The sequence below is a fragment of the Rissa tridactyla genome, chromosome 1 (genome assembly GCF_028500815.1).
Source record: "Rissa tridactyla isolate bRisTri1 chromosome 1, bRisTri1.patW.cur.20221130, whole genome shotgun sequence".
Classification (NCBI taxonomy): domain Eukaryota; kingdom Metazoa; phylum Chordata; class Aves; order Charadriiformes; family Laridae; genus Rissa; species Rissa tridactyla.
The window spans coordinates 67,374,377-67,393,300 of record NC_071466.1 but is presented as its reverse complement, the minus strand read 5'-3'; the positions used below and the strand labels follow the sequence as shown (position 1 = coordinate 67,393,300).

The window sequence follows — 18,924 nt, the reverse complement described above, 5'->3', positions numbered from 1 at the left end:
AAGCCCAGGTGCTGGCAGCAGGCGGCTGCAGGGTGGCCTCTGAGAGAAGAGGTCAAGAAGGTGGTACCTCAGGAAAAACGTATTTAAGAGTGCAGCAGTGAGGAAAAACTGTGAAAAACAACCCCATGAAGATCCCGGTCAGAGAAGGAGGAGGTGCTCTAGGTGCTGAGCAGGCTCCCCTGGAGCCTGTGGAGATCATAAGGAATCAGGCTGTTCCCCTGCAGCCTGTAAAGGACCACATCAGAGCATATATCCACACTACAGCGCATGGAGAACCCTGTGCAGAAGCAGCTGCCCTGAAGGTAGCTGCAGCCCCTGGAGCCTTGTGAAGGCTTGTGGCAGGAACTGCAGCCCATGGGGGACCACCTACGTTGGAGCAGGTTTATTCTGAAGGACAGCATCCCATAGAGAGGACCCATACTGGAGCGGGAACAGTAGTAAGGAACTGTTACAGACAGACCACTACCCCCCCCAGTTCCCCTGTGGCACAGGCCATCATAGAACCACAGAACATGTTGGGTTGGAAGGGACCTTATAAGGTCATCTAGTCCAACCCCCCTGCAGTCAGCAGGGACATCTTTCACTAGATCAGGTTGCTCAGAGCCTCATCAAGCCTGGCCTTGAACATCTCCAGGGATGGGGCCTCCACCACCTCTCTGGGCAACCCGTTCCAGTGTCTCACCACCCTCATTGTAAAGAACTTCTTCCAAATGTCTAATCTAAACCAACCCTGCTCTAGTTTAAAACCATTGCCCCTCACCCTATCCCTACATGACCTTGCAAACAGCCCCTCCCCGGCTTTCCTGTAGGTCCCCTTCAGGTACTGGCAGGCTGCTACAAGGTCTCCCTGGAGCCTCCTCTTCTCCAGGCTGAACAACCCCAGCTCTCCCAGCCTTTCCTTCAATCAGGAATGAAGGAGTGAAATTGAGCCTGGAGGAGAAGACAGGGGAAAGGTGATTTAATTTTTGTCTTTGGTCTTCACGCTGCAACTCTATTTTTCATTGGCAAGAAATTATTTTTCTCAGAGTCAAGTTGGTTTTGGCCTTGATGGTAATTGACAAACCATTTCCCTGTCTTTATCTCAACCCATGAGCTTTTCCACCTTCTTCTCACCCACCCAGCCTACTTCTTCTCAACAGGAGGGGTATCTAGCAGCCAGCCAAGGTCAACCCCCAAACACTTCTGAATGTGAAAAGTGAGGATTTCAAATTGTGGGGAAAACGTGTCTTTCCAATGATAAACTAAGAAAATTTGGAAAATAAGAGATTACTTCTGACTGAAGTTATAAACTGTCCCATTCTTTTTAAGTACACCTCAGAAGCAAATAAAAAATAACGTATTATTTCATACATCTAATCTCAGTTATTAATCCCACCAAATGCCTTGTCCAAAGACCGAAGCCATCTTTTCAAAACAGATTACTCCCTGCACTTTCCATTACCCATCCCATCACCCTGCATAAAGCAATAACGATGATGTTCCGACCATAAAAATCCACACCCTCAGTTTTGCGTGGCATCAGCCAAGTAAAGACTATGATACACATTTATCACAAATTTCAGGTCTATTCAGATAAATCATGCATGTAGGCAAGTAATTATTTATGCAGTGATTTGATTTTCTAATGTTTCTTGCTTTCTTCCCTTTCATTATCTTCTGTCTTTGATCTCCTGCATCTCTTACATTACCCTGGCAGGTCAGGTTGCCAAAGCGAAAATTCCTCAGTGCAAGACAGTTAAGATCCTCCTCCTCACCCCTCTAAACAACCCTTGCTTCGTTTTGTTTTCCAGGCATCAATTTGCTATTATAAAAGACTACGAAAAGGCCCTTTGAATTCAGTATGCTAACTATTAAACAGATGATGTTATTTATATGAAAGGCAAAAAAAAAAATTAAAGTGATTTTCCTTCTTAATCTCACAGCCCACGTATGGGATGAAATGTAACACTTCATAGGCTAGGGGAAAAATCATGGTTTAATTACAACAATGTAGCATAAACACTTTAGTAGTCGATACCAAGATATTATTGTGACGTCTAAACTAAACTTGAGTTCTCCACAGATACCGTAAACAGACACTCTAAATTCCCTAAGTGATTGGCATTAAGAAGGTTTATACAAAGGCAGTCAGTTGTTTAAGATGTCATGACATGGCGAGACAAACACACATACATCAGTAAGTACAGAGAAATGTTATGCTACATTTTGGACAGTTCAGAACTGAAAGTGCTTCACATCTATAGGATAAGAAATGGCTTCATCTCCTCATCCCTAAATGATGAGAGCAAAGAAATAACCCTTTAATAGGTTAAATAAACAGTGCCCCATTTATCCATGCTTATATAAAGTTTCCAACAATTCAGAAAGTCCACGGTGAAATTTACAATCTATATACAGTATAACAAATTGTCAAAGAAAAAAAAGTTCAGATATTCCTTGGTTCCCAAAAGCCTGAAGCTCGCGCTCTGCACTAGAGACAAAAGTTACCTATCTTTTAAAAAATTCATCATCCCAATCCACCTCGAATAAAATCAGTCCCTAAGTCCCAGTCATACTTAACAACTGCTTAATCCCAGTATTTAAGGCATGTTCATTAGATGTCAGGATAGGGGTACTGTCAGAAATTATAATAATCACAGGTACTAAGAGTCAGCAAATTTACAAAGCAACACCACTTTTTACTATATAATGTAAAACAAATTGTTATGATGGAAGTTGTTCCTGAGTTAAAATTTGCTAAATACTGCTAAGATTCATGTTTTCCTTTCGTACTTCTTCTTCTGGAATGTCCTTTCCCATATGCTTAATTGAAAATTAAAATTCACTCTGAAAATAGCCTGAATGTCAGAAAGTTAAAATGTTAGCAAGACTCTAATTACGTTGGCATTCCCAAATCTAAATTTAGCCGAGATGCTATGAATTTGCAGGGTTTAGTATCACTTAGGCTTTCAGCAAGAGTATTTTCTAAATATGAAGATAATTATAAATGTCAGTCCACATTTTTGTGCAACCGCAAACAACAGGAAAAGATTTTGGTATCAAAAATTATCATAAAGTTCTGTGAATATATGTAACTGATATTATAGACTTTTTTTTTTAGTTTTCTTATCCAGTCTGCTCCTTTAGAATTAAAGGAAGACATTTTTAAATTGTAGTAACACAAATTAAAACACCTACAAATATATTCAGCTTTTTAAATGGGACAACTAATTGTCTATTTAGATTCTTAAGTATCCATTCCCACAGAATTGTTCCTCAAGTACGTAATCATTGTCATTTTTTCCTATTTGAAAAAGCTGTGCTTGGCTGAGAAAAGTGGATAGCTTTAAAAATAGATTTTTCATTAGATTCAAAGCATGCATGACAATTCCTACCACCCTAACCATCCTGGCTCCAACTCATTAAAGTTCATATGAACATTCGCTGAAGTCCAAGCATTACTTTTAACAGAGTTAAAGGGCACTAGAAAATCAGGATGACGAAAGGTGCGACTCGGGTCTGTGCTATACCTGCACTTCTGACTGTCAACTGAAGAAAAACCCCTCAGGAAATTGCACCGTCTGGAGTTTGAGGCAAATTTTCCTGAAATCAGAAAAACACTTACAATGGGCTTTCATGGGATTAGTATTTTAAGTGCTCCAACTGAAGCTCACCATTTGCAGTGATGTAGCATTTCCTATTTTAAATACAAGAAAGGATTGCAGTAATTGCACCTATCAGACTAGGGAATAAATGTTCATTTATGTATTTTCAAATTTGTCAGCAGTGCGAATTATGAATTACAGTATGATTAAAAAAAAAATCTTATTTCCAGATTTGTTTCCATTTAAATTGTAGTAGGACAGAAACCAGCAACACCCTGAGAAAACAGGGTGGGAAAGGAACGACTCTGCTTCCGCAGTCTCGGAATTCCAGAGAGTCTGACATAGTGGTATAAAACCAAAGTTCTGAATGAAGTTTGGCCTAGCCCATGTGCCTTATGCACAAAGGTTAGCTAAAATTTAATTGTTGTGACCATAAAATACAAATAGTAACAACTTATTCACAAAATCCTGGATTAGATTGATTTTTTTTTTCTTTAACAAACTGTACGATCTATTAAATTATCAGCCAGCTGTATGTTTAAGCACAACAATAGAAAATGTAGTACATAAACACCTAAAAATCACAGTCATAAAAAGCAGGCAAGTACATCAGTCTTTTGGTGGCCAAAGCACAACAGATTAGTCTGCCAAACAAGTGTACGTGAACATAAGTCATGGGCATTCATTTTGTTAAAAATTGTTTCTACTGTCAATAAACAATTTTCCGTATTTTAATACTGTTCTCAAAGAATTGTAAACTGTTTAAAAATGTATGCACAGACATAAATAACAGTAAAGAGTTTAAATACAGTGGTCAATAGGAAAAAAAAATGGGTTTCTAAATTTGCATGTGTGATGAGTGAGTAATTTAGAACAAATCCATAATTATCCACGAAGAACTCCGACCCTTCTTAGGTAAGACAGTACTGCCCTCATTTCTAACACTTGTGACCATAACAAGAGAAAAAAAACAACATATCAGCCCTGATACATCAATCACATATGCATTCAAAATTACAGATATTTACAAGAAAAATATATATTTAATTAAAAAGCCACTGAAAAACATGGACTTTTAGTCAGGTGCTGCACTTTCTGCAAAATGAGGTAATTTAGATGCAAACAAATTAAGTTTAGTAGAGTTCAGGATCCACGGTCTCCACACTTAAAGTACAGATTGCTTCAGGAAATGGCTTGACTGTTTCTATATGTTCAGAGCAAGAAATCACTAGATCCAGTTAAATCCTGTTTTGTAGTGCTCTTGATGCAACACTGACTAATGTCAGAAGGCTTCCCAGCTCAGTTTTACAACTGGTCTTTCAATAGAAAGAAAAAGGGAAAAAAAAAAAGAAAAAAATTAGTTATAAATTGGTTTCATCCCAAGATGGATCATTCATGTTCTTTAGAACTTTTCTAACAAGCTTCTCCAAGTCCTTGCGAGCTCTTTGTTCTTCTTCTAATGATTTCTTCATCTTTTTGTTATCCTGTTTAATAGAGACAGAAATATTACTGGTTTGTTCATTTTTTTTTTTTTTTTTTAACAGCTCTTTTCTGACCACACATACATTGTCAATTAGAAACTCTGAAGGCTCTTCCCAGTACGACTGCTATTAGCTGTTCAAAAGCAAAGCCTTCTATTACAATTTCACAAGTTACACACCATAACTTCACACAATGCAACAAAACCCACCAAATGGAAACTGAGCTATTTCCTGTTTATACTTAGGGGGTTTTATAACGCAAGTGCCAGTAACAGATGGCAAATAATCTTCAATTCTTCTGCTCAAATCTGATCAATGAAGAGAAGAATATAGTTATTGTTAATGGAGAAGGGAAATGGAGCAATAAGCAGAACAAATACCCCTCTAAGAGCCTCCTGTGATTATAACTAGTTTCACAATCACAGAAAAGCTTCTTGAAACTTAATGTAAATGAACTTGCTTCATTAAGAAAGTAAATAGTTGAAAGGAGTATCTTGAAAACCATTAGGTTCTCTGGAAAGTGTTTTGTGACTAAATTTTAAAACAGACGGATGACTACCAACAGCCTAAGAGGAGTCTGAATTTCAAGGAACACCACCACTCTGCATGTATGTTAATGAGTCAGTTCTCAATATTTAGCGACATCAGGTAATACTGAAACACCACGAACAACAGGACCATGAGGATGTCATTGAGCAAACCACAGTAATGCTTACACTGTTTAATCCTGTACAGGGACAAGGTGATGCTGGCAACAGTGGGGAAGCAACCAGAAGGTAAGACAACATTACATTAAGGCCCCAAGACAAGAAGTTTATGGGTGTTTAACAGAACACAGGTTCTGCAATCCAGGGGTCCCGCTGGACTCCCATCAGCTGTAATTTACAGACTTTCTAGAAAAAGGACAGGATCAACAGCTGCTTCCTCCTTAACTTTATTCCCTCCTCAAGTCTACTGAGAAACTCACAAATTTCGTTCTTTTCTTGTAGGTACAGACTTGATTTCTTTTCCTTTTCATTCATTTGGGACTTGGGAGTGTTGGTGGATGAGAAACTCAATATGCACTTGCAGTCCAGAAAGCCAACTGTGTCCTGGGCTGCATCAAAAGAAGTGTGGCCAGAAGGTTGAGGGAGGTGATTTTACCCCTCTACTCCGCTCTGATGAGACCCCACCTGGAGTACTGTGTCCAGCTTTGGAGTCCTCAGTACAGGAAGGACATGGACCTGTTGGATCAGGTCCAGCAGAGGGCCACAAATATAATCAGAAGGCTGGAGCACCTGTGCTATGAGGACAGGCTGAGAGAGTTGGGGTTGTTCAGCCTGGAGAAGAGAAGGCTGCGGGGAGACCTTATAGCTGCCTTCCAGTACCTAAAGAGGGCCTACAGGAAAGATGGGGAGGGACTCTTTATCAGGGAGGGTAGCAATAGGACAAGGGGTAACGGTTTTAAACTGAAAGAGGGGAGATTTACATTAGATATTAGGAAGAAGTGCTTTACTGGGAGGGTTGTGAGGCACTGGAACAGGTTGCCCAGAGAAGTTGTGGATGCCCCATCCCTGGAAGTGTTCAAGTTCAGGCTGGATGGGGCTTTCAGCAGCCTGGTCTAGTGGGAGGTGTCCCTGCCCATGGCAGGGGGGTTGGAACTAGATGATCTTGAAGGTCCCTTCCAACCCAAACCATTCCATGATTTTATTCTATGATTTTTTTATTTACTGCCAATTCGGGACTGTACTATTCCAGTGTAGTGCCTGTGAAGCAACGGCTATGAATAACCTATGGAAGCTGGTACAGGAGGGATCCCACTTTGGGTGGCAACTCTCACCAACAGGCAGCCTGGTGTCTACACCAGCCAGTGCACCACGTACTCCCAGACAGCCTTTATCCCTGAAGCAAGCCCTTGGTCACTTGGGACCTTCACAGCTCAGAGATTATTTCTGCCACATCTCCAATTGGCAACATCACAGCAGCAGACCAATAAACGCTTTTAAGCTGAGATTCCTGATATACATGAAAACGAACTTGGTTTTTAACAGGTCTTGGAAGATGTGAGATTCTGAAAAACCATTTATTTGGAAAGGCTGTTGCTTGAAGTTCAGGAGAAGGTGACTTTTTGTTTAGAGTCACACAGAGATCTGCGGGGCCTCAGTGAGGCAGCACATTTATCCTTTGTGCAAAAGCGGACAGGCCGCAGGAATTTAGCTGGTTATTATTGCCGCTTGTATTAAGTGAATTGTATTTTTAAAAAGACTGTCAAATTTGCATCGAATCTGGGGTACACATGCTTTCCATGTTGAAAAGAGCAAAAATTAAGTTTTTAAGATGCCAGCTGTCCTATTTCAAGGAACATGCACCACATCCTTAGAAATACTGCACATGCTTACAGATGAGCAGAGAATTTGAATTCATGTTTATAGCTTAAAACCTACAGTAATTAGAATACAAATCTATTTTACATTAACAGAGGAGACTTAATCTCACTTCTTGAGTCACAGATCTGTTAAGGTCAGTTAGCAAATTCAAACATTGGAAAGTGAGGATAATTCAATGCTTTTTGCCTACACATTAAACAATGAGTACATGCAGCAACATTAACATGCTGTGTCCTGACAAGTAAAAACGATATTTTTAAACAACTCATTTTGGATACTTAAGCTTAAAACATCAGCTGTAACCTCCATACCAGCAACTCAAGTGAGATCTTGCACAACTCCTCCACGCGACAAAGCAGCACCCTAAGCTAACCTGAAGCCATCATTATTAAAAAAGGCCACCTAAGAGGACTCATTTCCCAAAATGAGAGGTTTCAAGCACCGATTCCTAAGAGGTGTTCATGAAAGACTGTTAATAAAAGCCTAAAGAGATCCAGACATTTATACTACTAAAATTATCCATTCCGAGAGCAAATACTATTTCACAGTCTCTGTAAGCTTATTTTGCTGGTGATACAGCAGAACTGAATTTGCTTAATGCTTTCAACATTTCACAAGTTGTAACATCCAAAAATACATGAAACAGCTTAGTAAGTCACCTCAGAGACAGAATACTTAAGGCTCTTCTCAAAGGTTGGTGCTCCAAGGGCAGATGACAAGCACAAGAGAGGGTGCTTTTTGTCAAATTGGTATGTTTTAAAAATGCTTTTACTTTTAAAAATTGAATCTCAGGCTTTTAAATCTAGACCAAAATTCAAGTTCATTCCTGTCAAAGTGCATCAACATACAAGCCATACTGATTTTTATAATAAGCCTTCCATCTTTCCATTCTCCATGCTGCTATAAATGTAGCAAGTTACCAACCTGTCTTAACTCCTGTACTTCATCCTTTAATGCGTATACTGTGTCAACAAGGCTTCTAAAATGAAAAAGATGATGACTGGTTACAATGGTTTTCAGAAATACATATTTAAATCTATTAGACAAAACTGTTACATGAAATGCATTTTAAAAAAAAAAAAAACCCAAAACCCACCAGCTAACAGCTAATTTCAAACATGCATTAAAAAAATTGTCTCTTATCCTGATTTATATTCAGTAAGGCAAGGACCTGTTGCCAGCGTCTGTGACAGGATACACCTTCCCAAGCACATATAGGCCTATACTTGTTTCTGTATTACAGCTTTCTGTAACAGAACTGTATTTCATTTCTAACGTACACCTATGACGTCACACACTAACTACAAAGATGATACCAATTTAATATTGAAATCCTACAGCACTCGGAGAAACTACTTACAAGTGAAACATGCCACTTCTTAACAAGAAAAGAATAAGTTGCATAGCATATACAAAGAAACCAGACTACAAGCACTTAAATGAAGGCCAACTGCACTTAAAGGACTGGCATACTCCAAAAAACTCTGTTCCCTACTACAAATATACCATACACACTTTACTATAACAGGAGACAGGAGGAGGAAGAAGAGTGCAAATTTTACTGCTTTAATCCATCATTCATTAAGTGTTCTCTTACTTCTCTTCTATAACAGTCTGACCATTACTTTTAGTTTCTTCTACAATAATTTTTTCTTCTTCTGGAAGCAGGACTTGAGGAGCTGATTCTTTACGGGAACCTATTGTAAAAACAAATTACAAAATGAGCAACTCACAAATACTGCTGGGGCATTTTAAAGATTATTATTTCATTCACTGCATGATACACCTGCATAACCAAGGTTTATCACTTTTCATTTCCCCCTTCCCTCCAAACACACAAGTTACTGACACATTTTTTACATTTGAAACCACAGCCTTACAAGAACAAAAAAATTGTCTGACATTCCTATCCTGCTGCTGACGTTACTCCTGCATCATTGATGGCGATGTTACACTGTTCAGTGAACGGTGCACCATTCAACGACCAGTAAAAGCTATACGAATTCACTAGAGCTGGCTCAGAAAAAGATAGATGTGTTTAAGTAACAGCAATTTAAGCCTCAAGGACAGATTCTGATCTCACACTGATACAAATCCAAGAAATAATTCCACTCTAAACCAATTACTCTATCAGTAAGGAGGAGAATAGTGGTATCAAATGATACAGCAATGGAAGCAAAAAGAGTTAATACCCCTTTCCCCTGGAACACTATAAACAACACAATTGTGTGTGTGCGCACACACATATACATAGACACACTTACAGATAGCCCTTTTAGACTATTTAGTCCTATAATAAATTCCTACCAAATGAAACACATACTTTGTATTTAATGTTTTTAAAAGCGCTTGATGGTTTGGCAATTAAAACTCAAAACACTCCAACACCTTCAAAACATTTTCTACAATCATTACCGTTTATAACATCAAGATAATACACACAGATTCTAAAAGAGTAGCTCTGAATAGAAAAATCTACAGCTCGGAGATCAACCATTCATACATAAAGTATGTATTCTAGAAATGTTATTTAATTAGGCTGCAACAAATTACATTTTTTTTTTAAGAAGGTCTGTAAATAAATAGCTGTCTAAGCATTTGTTCAGAATTCAAACACAGCAGATAAGGCATTAAAGTTCTGGCATATTTTAAACAAGATACCAATTTTAACAAACAAGGTACACTTGCATACCAATTCATTGTAATGAACTTTCATTAACCAGGAACGTCTTAATTCTAGTAAGGTTTGAACTGATAACTAGATACTACAAGGTGCATGCCTGTCAGGAGAAATTAGTTAGCTCTTGCTGTTTGTGATTACAGTGCTTTTCTTTTATGGTTCATGATAAAATAAATCATCTAAGCACACAAAAAAAATGAAAGAAGTGAAGCTCATAAAAAAAAATACTAACTTCCCTAACAGCTGCAGACTTGAGTTCTGAACAATGAGCTTGTAGGGACCATAGTTTAGCAGCAGTATGCGTTAAGCTATCTGAACTATTTTAGCAAACAATGACAAATGTACTTCAATGAAGAAAACAGTTTCCTTAAACTGACAGTAAAGATCTAATGTATCAGTACATGATGGTTAAAATTTTACGGAATAAAGATAACTGCAGATCTGAGAACAGAATCTCGTCCTTGAAAGCTGTAAGCTCTTCGTCTTAGAGAGTGAAGAAATCTTGTAAGGGTTAATACCCATCCACGCCCACTTACTTTCCAGGGAAGGAACAACCTATAAAGCAAGCACATCCAAACTCTATATGGAGCTCAAGGACATTTCCCTGTTTGCACTGTCAATCTCTACTTGTAAAAAGTTTTCTTACGTTTATTTCAGTTAATTGATTACCGCTCTGCTTTATTAGCCCGTGAAGTAACAGAACACCAAGCTAAAATGTTATTTTAGGAATTAGTTGGCAGCAGCTCCTAACAGGTCACTACATTTTGGGTGTCTGCACCAATGTGGAGCACCTTGGTCCAGCACATGCCAAGGGAGACACTGACCAAAGGGAGAGAACGGCCACGTGTTTCTCACCCATGGCTCCCTTCAACCAAATGGAGCTGCATTGTATAAAGCTGCATCCAATCGTCTTTGCCTGGTCAGAGTTAACATGGGTCCTTGCAAAGCAGAAGTAGCATGGAGTAGACAGCTTTAGAAAAAAAATGTCCCAGCTGTACAGTAACATACACACATGCATGTAAAACTGATGTCCACACCAGCATATCTTGATGTATGTACAGCATAGCACAGTAAACACTTAATGCTAGTGAGACACAAAGCGGTTTCATTAAAAACAAAATGTTCACCAACATTATACACACAAGGAGACCACACAGTACACATACACACTTACACGATGTAAAACTGTTGCTGTGAACACTGACCTTCCTGTGCCACAAAACATTAACTACTGTGGAATTCAGGACTTCACAAGTTTCACCCTCGCCTTCATTGCTCTGATACCCCTGGCCATGCAACTTTTTAGTTTGGATCTCAGAACCCTCACCGTTCTTATTGTTTGTACTCATACAAAAAAAAAAAACCAACAAACAAAACAACAAAAAACCCCAACACTTTTTCCTTTATCTTGGTTTGCTTTTTGTGAGTTTGGGGTTTTTTTGTTTGTTGTGGATTTTTTTTTTCCCCCAAACCCCACAAGCATTTGCTAAGTATCAAAGGTACAAAAACACAGTCCATCTATCCTGCAACAAAGGACCCTGTCATCAAATGAGTATGGGCACAGTAGCATCAGACTTGATGTGTCAAGTTCTAAAGGCAAAAGGAAGCTACCTCACTGTCCTGCTTTTCTGCACCATTTATGCCAGAAGCTTTTCTTGTTTCACTTTTGGTAGGTTGTGTGGTTTTTGAGGGGTTTTTTTACATGCATTTTCTGGCAATTATACATCTAGAACGAACTTCAAGCAGAGTCACCTCATTCCTGGCATTTAGCAATAATTCCCTAAATAGCACATTGTGCCTCCACCACGTTATCTATGCCTACGCTCTATGTAACCATGTTTCTCCAGAAAAGTTTACAAGCTACACGTTTAGGACATGAAGGCTGTGCTATAGCACAGTGTGTATTTCATGCAGAGTTGTACTAAAAGCAAGGTCCAGAAGCTGCTGCAAGTTAAATAATCTCAAGTACCCCTTTGAGACACATTCCACATTTTCATGAAGTAGTGCAGAAGCAGCAAAAGTTACTTCACTTTGCCATATCTGCCATTCCTCAATCCTAAACCTGCAAGTTTCACGCTTAATTTTAAGAGACACCACTCAGTCTCATTCCAAGTCAAAGACGACAAAAGACCTTGTTTAAATTGACTTCCAACAACTCTGGCCCCAAATCACCTTGAAACAATATAACCAAAAGTACTAGTTGGTTTTTTTGTGTGTGTGGTTTTTTTTTTTTTTTAAAAAGAGGGGGAAACACCCCCCCCCCCCCCCCCCCCAAGCTTTACACAACAGGGTTTTATTTTATTTTCTTTTCCTTTTTTGGAGGGTATTGGGGGAAGTGAGGTGGATGGAAGAAGAAAGGATGTTTGATAAACCTAGACAGTTACTTCAAGATTAGCAAACAAATGTTAAGGCTGAGTAAATTGCTCTAATTTTTCAATGGGGAACTCCCAAATCCAGGGTCTTGGAAGAATGACCCCACCATTGAGAAGTCTGTTGCATATTTAAGGCAAAACAACTGGCTACTATGATCAAGATTCAACTCAGTCTCCACCAAGAAAATAAGGGTATCTATTCAATATTAGTATCTCTCAGCCCTAGAGTGGAAAATAAAGGATTACAATGCTTTTTGCCAATACCATACCCTAAAATTAGCCTCTGGAGTAGAACAACTAATAACATAGTCCACCAGATCAGGGCTAGAGACCTTAGCAATACCCACTATGTAATGCGGTGCAACAGCTGACATACAAGAACAGGCTTGTGGGTAACAGCCCCCTGCTTTTAATTTTCAGTGTCTGATCCCCTTTCCAGTCTAATCAATCAGCCACATCAGCAAGCAGCTCTGAGCATTTCTGGAAAAAAAGGAAAGCTGGAATCGGTCTGGATATTTATGTGGCTGAAAGGCTTCATGGCAGAAGTTCACTTTATACCCATCTGAAACCAGCAGAACATCACTCCCAGCCCTGGAGCACTGTCTTAACATCGAAACGTGAAGAAACTAAGAGTGCAGACCGAATGCTGCAGAGGTTCTCAGTGATGCCTGTTTGCAAGCACAACTGCAAAACCCCAGCCTTTTATTCAATCTCCTCCAAAGGGAGCGTGACATCTTAAAAAAAACTGGTTGATATGGTACCATGCTGCTTCCTGACAGAAGCCAAGCTTCAGAAGGAGCTGTACTGGTAATGAGTCTGGTCCTTCGTCCTGAATCTTTAAGCAGACACATGTGAAGACAGCCCAGAAGTTCTGCACAGATCTGAAGACAGCAGGCAGGAAGGAAGAGAAGTGGGATCAAATTCAGAAGACACCTTTTCACTCTAACCGGATATTAAGGCTCCACCTGTGTTCAAAGACCTTGTCCGTCCAGGAACCATTTAAACCAACAGTAAAAATGGAGGTGGATATTCACATCACTCACTTAAAGTAGCTAACCTCAGGGCCTTAATTAAAAAAAGCCAGCCCCCCCAGCCAATCAAGAACAGGGATTCTTCCTCCAGCTGGCCATGTGGAGGAGAAGGCTCAACCTAGGTACTTCCCACAGTGATACTCTACAAAGTAGAGTTCGCCTTCTTCCAGTGACTATAAGGGTCCTAATTTAAGCTATGGAAGTTAGACCTGTGGTGATGGTGGTTAATTTAAAAAAAAAAAAACAAACAAACGCATGTCATAATTTGAGGCCATCAGTAACGATTCTGTTGCACAGCTTTAAAGTACTGCCATTTTCTTTACTTTTTCATACCTTTATTGTGATTAGGAGAGGTAAGGAGGGGAACAGGGCACAATAAAGGTAAAAAATTAGAAATGGTACTTGTGAATATACAATTATCTTTTTCCCCAACTTTACCAGGCTCTCTTCATAAGCTAAGAAGCTCTTCAAAATTATTTCTTTGAGTTTCAAAGACTTACTTGCCACTGAAAAACAAGTATGTGGATACACAACTGTTTAGATCTATCATTAGCCATCAGTACATACGGATGTGTAAATTTCCTGAAGAAGTAAATATTAGACAAAAATAAGAATTACTCCTGATTTAAAACATCCAGTATTTCACTGCATTAGTTATATGTAAAATGTTAAAGTGGATGAGCAGACCTGCCAAATTAATCTTCTCTCTCAATGAATTTTTGATGAAGTCCTAATATGAAGAATCCTTAAAAAGGTGCTCCCAGATTCTGCGTGCGTTGAGATTAAATCATTGAAAAAAAAGATATCCTTCATGCTACAGATAAGCCAAAAGGGAGCCCTTTAATATCTTCTACAGATAACAACAGATCAGAATCCAAACATCAGGCCAAACTTCAGTTCACCGTATAAAAACCAATGTTTTTTTGCAGATTCTTGGGAGTAACAAAAATGGCTTTGGCATTGAGTGGTTTGGGTTGTTTGTTTTGTTTTGTTTTTTTTTTAACTAATAGTGATACTCAAATAGGAAAAAAACCCCACGACTCAGATGACAGATCTATGCAGTATACAGTAAAATGTTTTGACGAGTAAAATGAAATTAATTAGAGTGGACTGAAACACATACAACTCCATATGTGTTAGTCACATAAGAACAGAATGAAGAGTTTCAGAAACAGATACATCATCTGAAGTGGGATATTTCTAAGACAACATTTGGAAAGGGCTATCCCAGTAAACTTCCTGTATTTCAATAAGCAATACAAAACCATCCAACCAGAGGGCTGCAGGGCTAAAACTAGAGTTGCTACAGCCATAGCAAAAAAATGTGATGACCTTTTAATAGAAGTAGGTGATTACTTCGTTTGTTCTGATGCATACATTTCAGTATGAATACTAGGTTACAGTTTTGCTTAACTTCACTCAAATATGAGCATCTTTTAAGTAGAAACACTTAAGATAACTCTCGCTTTAAAGAGAAAAGTGTTGTAATATTAAATCTTGAAAATATGTAACGTTATAGAAACAAATATCATATTCATAAACAGGACCTGCAGAAGTAGGTTTTAGATTGCTCCAATAATTCAGTTCATGCTTTTACTTGAGAATACACCAATTCAAAAAATGAAAAAGAAAATAAATAAGGGGACAGGGAGGCAACAGAAAAACATTCTATCAATGGCAACATCTGCAAATAGTTATTTTAAAAAGAAGAGGATACAGAAGGATACATACGTCACATTACATTGAATTTCCTGCAGTTGGCAACTACATTAAACGAAGATTACACATTTATGTCAAAAAAGCTCTTTCACTTCAGCATTGATTCCTCCGGGAAGAAGGGAGGGAGAGAAAGGAGGCATGGGGAGAAGAGGAAGTTAAGTATTAAGTTACAAATTATGCTGTCCTTTCCCCCTGCATAATAATTAAATATTAAAGTCACAGTCTAGCAAATGCAAAATTTATTTCAACTGTACATAACAGATGTCCTTTTTATATAAAACAAAACACTTAATTGATATATGCACCACAAACAATATGCATACTGTACAGTACAATGCAACATTCAGATATACATCCATTTTGTATTTTCAAAAGGCAGTCACCTACTAAAGATGGCTTCTCCCATTCACAAATGAAGTGCACAATATATATCATTTTTTCCTATGTTTTATGTCACTATATACACATTACTGTGTTTTGGCAAGATTATGCCAAACACCCAATTAATATTGGTTGGTTCCAATTTATGGCAAATACTAATTCATGGAAACACCACATAAGCCATGTGAAGAGGGGCTGACAATGGCTTGGACCTACCTTCTAATTCAGATTCTCCATCCTTCCAGTGTATTTGTAACTGTACACATATATTTTACAGAATTGCATAAACGTAAGGTACTATTATTACCATGACTAAAGTTCCACAAAAATAGAAACACTGAACCTTTGGACTGAATACCACCATTTCCACATTTGCTTTTTCTTTTTTTTTTTTTAAAGCATGTTGCATTAATACTCCTGATCAGTTCACAATAGCTTATGGCCTGTAACACTGAAGACAGGGAGTGATTGTAAATGCGCGGTGATCTTCCTGTGAGAGATCCTAATTGTGATAATAGTTAACGACTTAAATGCTACAATAATTAATGGTGGTAAACTGTCAAAGCTTTGGTGCATAGAAAGTCAATAAAATCTTCGGATCTGGATAACAAAACATTCTGTGTGATAAGGAAAGTTCAAGTGCAACAACTGTATTTCAAACTCATATTTACACTATATAACATAAAACAGACATAAAGGAATTATCATTTATCCAATGCAAAAAACATTATTCAACTAGAACACCACAACTTAAGAAACAGGGAAAACAACCAAAACAATCCATACTTTCCATATGTGTTGAAAAAAACAAAACTGACTGAAAGGAAGAGGGGAGTGAAGTGGGTTACAAATGCGCTGTGGAATGGTATGGAGCACACGTACTTATCTCACTTCTCTAAGCAACGCTCCTCCACTTTGAAAAAAGTTCAACATACACAAGTTCCTGGTCATTACGTTAATATAGGACTGGTAGTAAAATGTGCCCCTGAAAACCCTCGGTAAGGTTGCTGCTTTTGTTAGTCACATTTTTGAATGCCAACAACAGTGAGAGAGGATAAAGCAGGTGATCAAACAAGACTGAATGCAAATCTGCAGATGTGAACTGCTCTGAAATAGGTTCTCCACCTCCTGGAATCGTGCACGTCTAACAGTTACTAACTTTCTGATCACGTAACCTGCAGAAAGGTATTGATTATCTTTTAAACAGTGTGATCAAGTTCCCAGGTGGCAGTTAACTGCATCATGATTATTCTGAACTTGTTGCTAGAGTAATACCTAAACACTGGATAACACGCTTACTTGAAAAGGGGTATGGGAATTGCATCGGGGGACCCTGGTGAAAATAAGAACTGTTTCTGTCCTTTTATCAGATGCTTTTCCCTAATGCTAATGAAGCTTTAGAAAACATGTCATTTTGGTTTCAATGCCAATTACGTTATCCACAAGACAGAACATCACGCACTTCACCCCAGCAGTGCCCCAGGTGCAGGTTCGAGACCTTCAGCTGTGCACAGCGTGTCACAGTTCTCTGAAAAGCCAACACGACTGTAAATGAAGAGCTGCTGCTGAAAACAAACCTGCTTGTGAGAGAAGTTACAAGACACAATAAAATCTGTCACGGACATGCTCCAAACAGTACAACCCAAAAGCCAAGCATTCTATTATTCAGAACTTCAAACAAGCCAATGCGATCGCAGTTGTACCTAGAGTTTCAGATGCTGAACACTCGAGCCTCCATCAGGGGAGCCATTTTCATCTCGTCTTTTCAAGAAGAATGGTCAATTGAGAGTTCACAGCTGTTTATTTTAACAGGCAAGTAAACATCTAGACCCTGCTTTCTGCCACGCTACTGCATACAGCAAAGTGACAGCATGACCATAGGTAACATGAGATTATCAAAACACTGCATGTAATGGGCATGGACTGCTGGGTTTTCATGACAACTGCCAGGCTCGGGGCAGGGAGAGCAGTGCAGTCCTCCATATAAACGTTTAAGCAATGAAGAAGACAGCAGTATAAAACTGGAAATTTTTATGGATTAGCAAATGCTCTTCCAAACAAATGGGCCAGATACGTGAATAACGGAATAATTACACAGCTCTTGTACCACTTATTTTTAAGCTGTATTTTTCTTATTCTACCAGCTTTGTATTTTGTTAGTAATATGTAGAAAACCCAACCACTATCTCTAAGGTATTTCCATATTGCTGGCACTCAGCTCACAAACCAGTATGGTTTCAGTACAAAATACAAAAACGTGCTGTATCCAAAATAAAAAAAAAAAAAAGACAATAAGAAAGGACCTGTTGCTACACTGACCAAGTCAAAAGGAAAAAAAAAGACCATTCAGAGCTACAAATTAACATCTGTCAGTTAAAAAAAAAACCTCAAGAAGTATCATCCTTAACAGGATATACACTTTTCAGAATGACGTATTTGTACGTGTATTGAATTGGCAATAGAGCCTTCCACCAGGTATAACTCAAGTTTCAGAAGCTCCCTCAGAAGTTGTTAAAATATCACATTAAAGAGACAAGGAACAGCAAGAAAACATCTAAGAAAAGCAGGCTGTGATACAACAAGCATTTGTTAAGAAAAAGCTCAGAAGTGCATTAGTTCTGGTGAGAGATATATGAGCAACAGCTCTTACGAGATGTAGACCCCATTCTGTAACTATGGGCTGTCCATATACTGTCATAGTCAGAGTCTTCTGAGAGGTCTGAAGGCTCCAAACGAGAAAGACTACTGCGACGACCCAAGGAGTCTAGACTTGATTGGTCATCATCAGCCAAGACGTGATTATGCATCAGGTCAGTGCCTTGCCATGCTAAGGATGTATAGGTGAAATGAAATGGTGGATGTGGATAGGCAGAGGTGGGATGAGGAGGAGAACGTAAGGAATAGCCACAACCAAACACATGAAATAAAAGCAAAAAGGTGATGGGAAGAGAAGGAAAAGAGAAAATATTGTTAAAAAGGCACCAAAGATTTTTTTTTTTTAAATTTGTTTGGGGTTTAGGTATAAATTACACTCAGCATGTAGTAACACTTGAACTGTTAACAATACAATTTTTGAAGTGGTTTTTAAGATTGTAAGCAGCCTCAGTTGAGAATTTTGAATAACCAAAATCTTATTTGAAAGTAGATTTTTTTGGAAGAGGAAGTTACGTTCTTTTGAAGTATGGAGTCAGTTGTAGTTTGGGGGGGATTCGACTGGGGACAGAGCAATAAACACAGTAAGCCAGCATGATCCAGCGCTGATGTGAAAAGCAACAGCTCCTTCCCCACCACACATCTGTACCTCCATCCT

The 18,924-nt window shown here is 38.6% G+C and overlaps 1 protein-coding gene across 8 annotated transcripts in view; it reads right to left on the bottom strand.

The window, feature by feature from the left end:
• Positions 1-1,957: 1,957 nt before the first annotated feature.
• Positions 1,958-18,924, bottom strand: part of ARHGEF7 (Rho guanine nucleotide exchange factor 7) — a 126,522-nt gene continuing 109,555 nt past the window's right edge. For 4 of the 8 annotated variants that reach the window (XM_054189215.1, XM_054189234.1, XM_054189250.1 and 1 more), the window contains 3 exons: positions 9,029-9,128; positions 8,356-8,410; positions 1,958-5,068 (listed from right to left, as the gene is read on the bottom strand). In XM_054189215.1, coding sequence (XP_054045190.1) covers positions 4,946-5,068; positions 8,356-8,410; positions 9,029-9,128 — 278 coding nt within the window. In that variant the 3' untranslated portion in view covers positions 1,958-4,945. The other 4 variants (XM_054189260.1, XM_054189279.1, XM_054189224.1 and 1 more) reach the window with 3 other exon arrangements.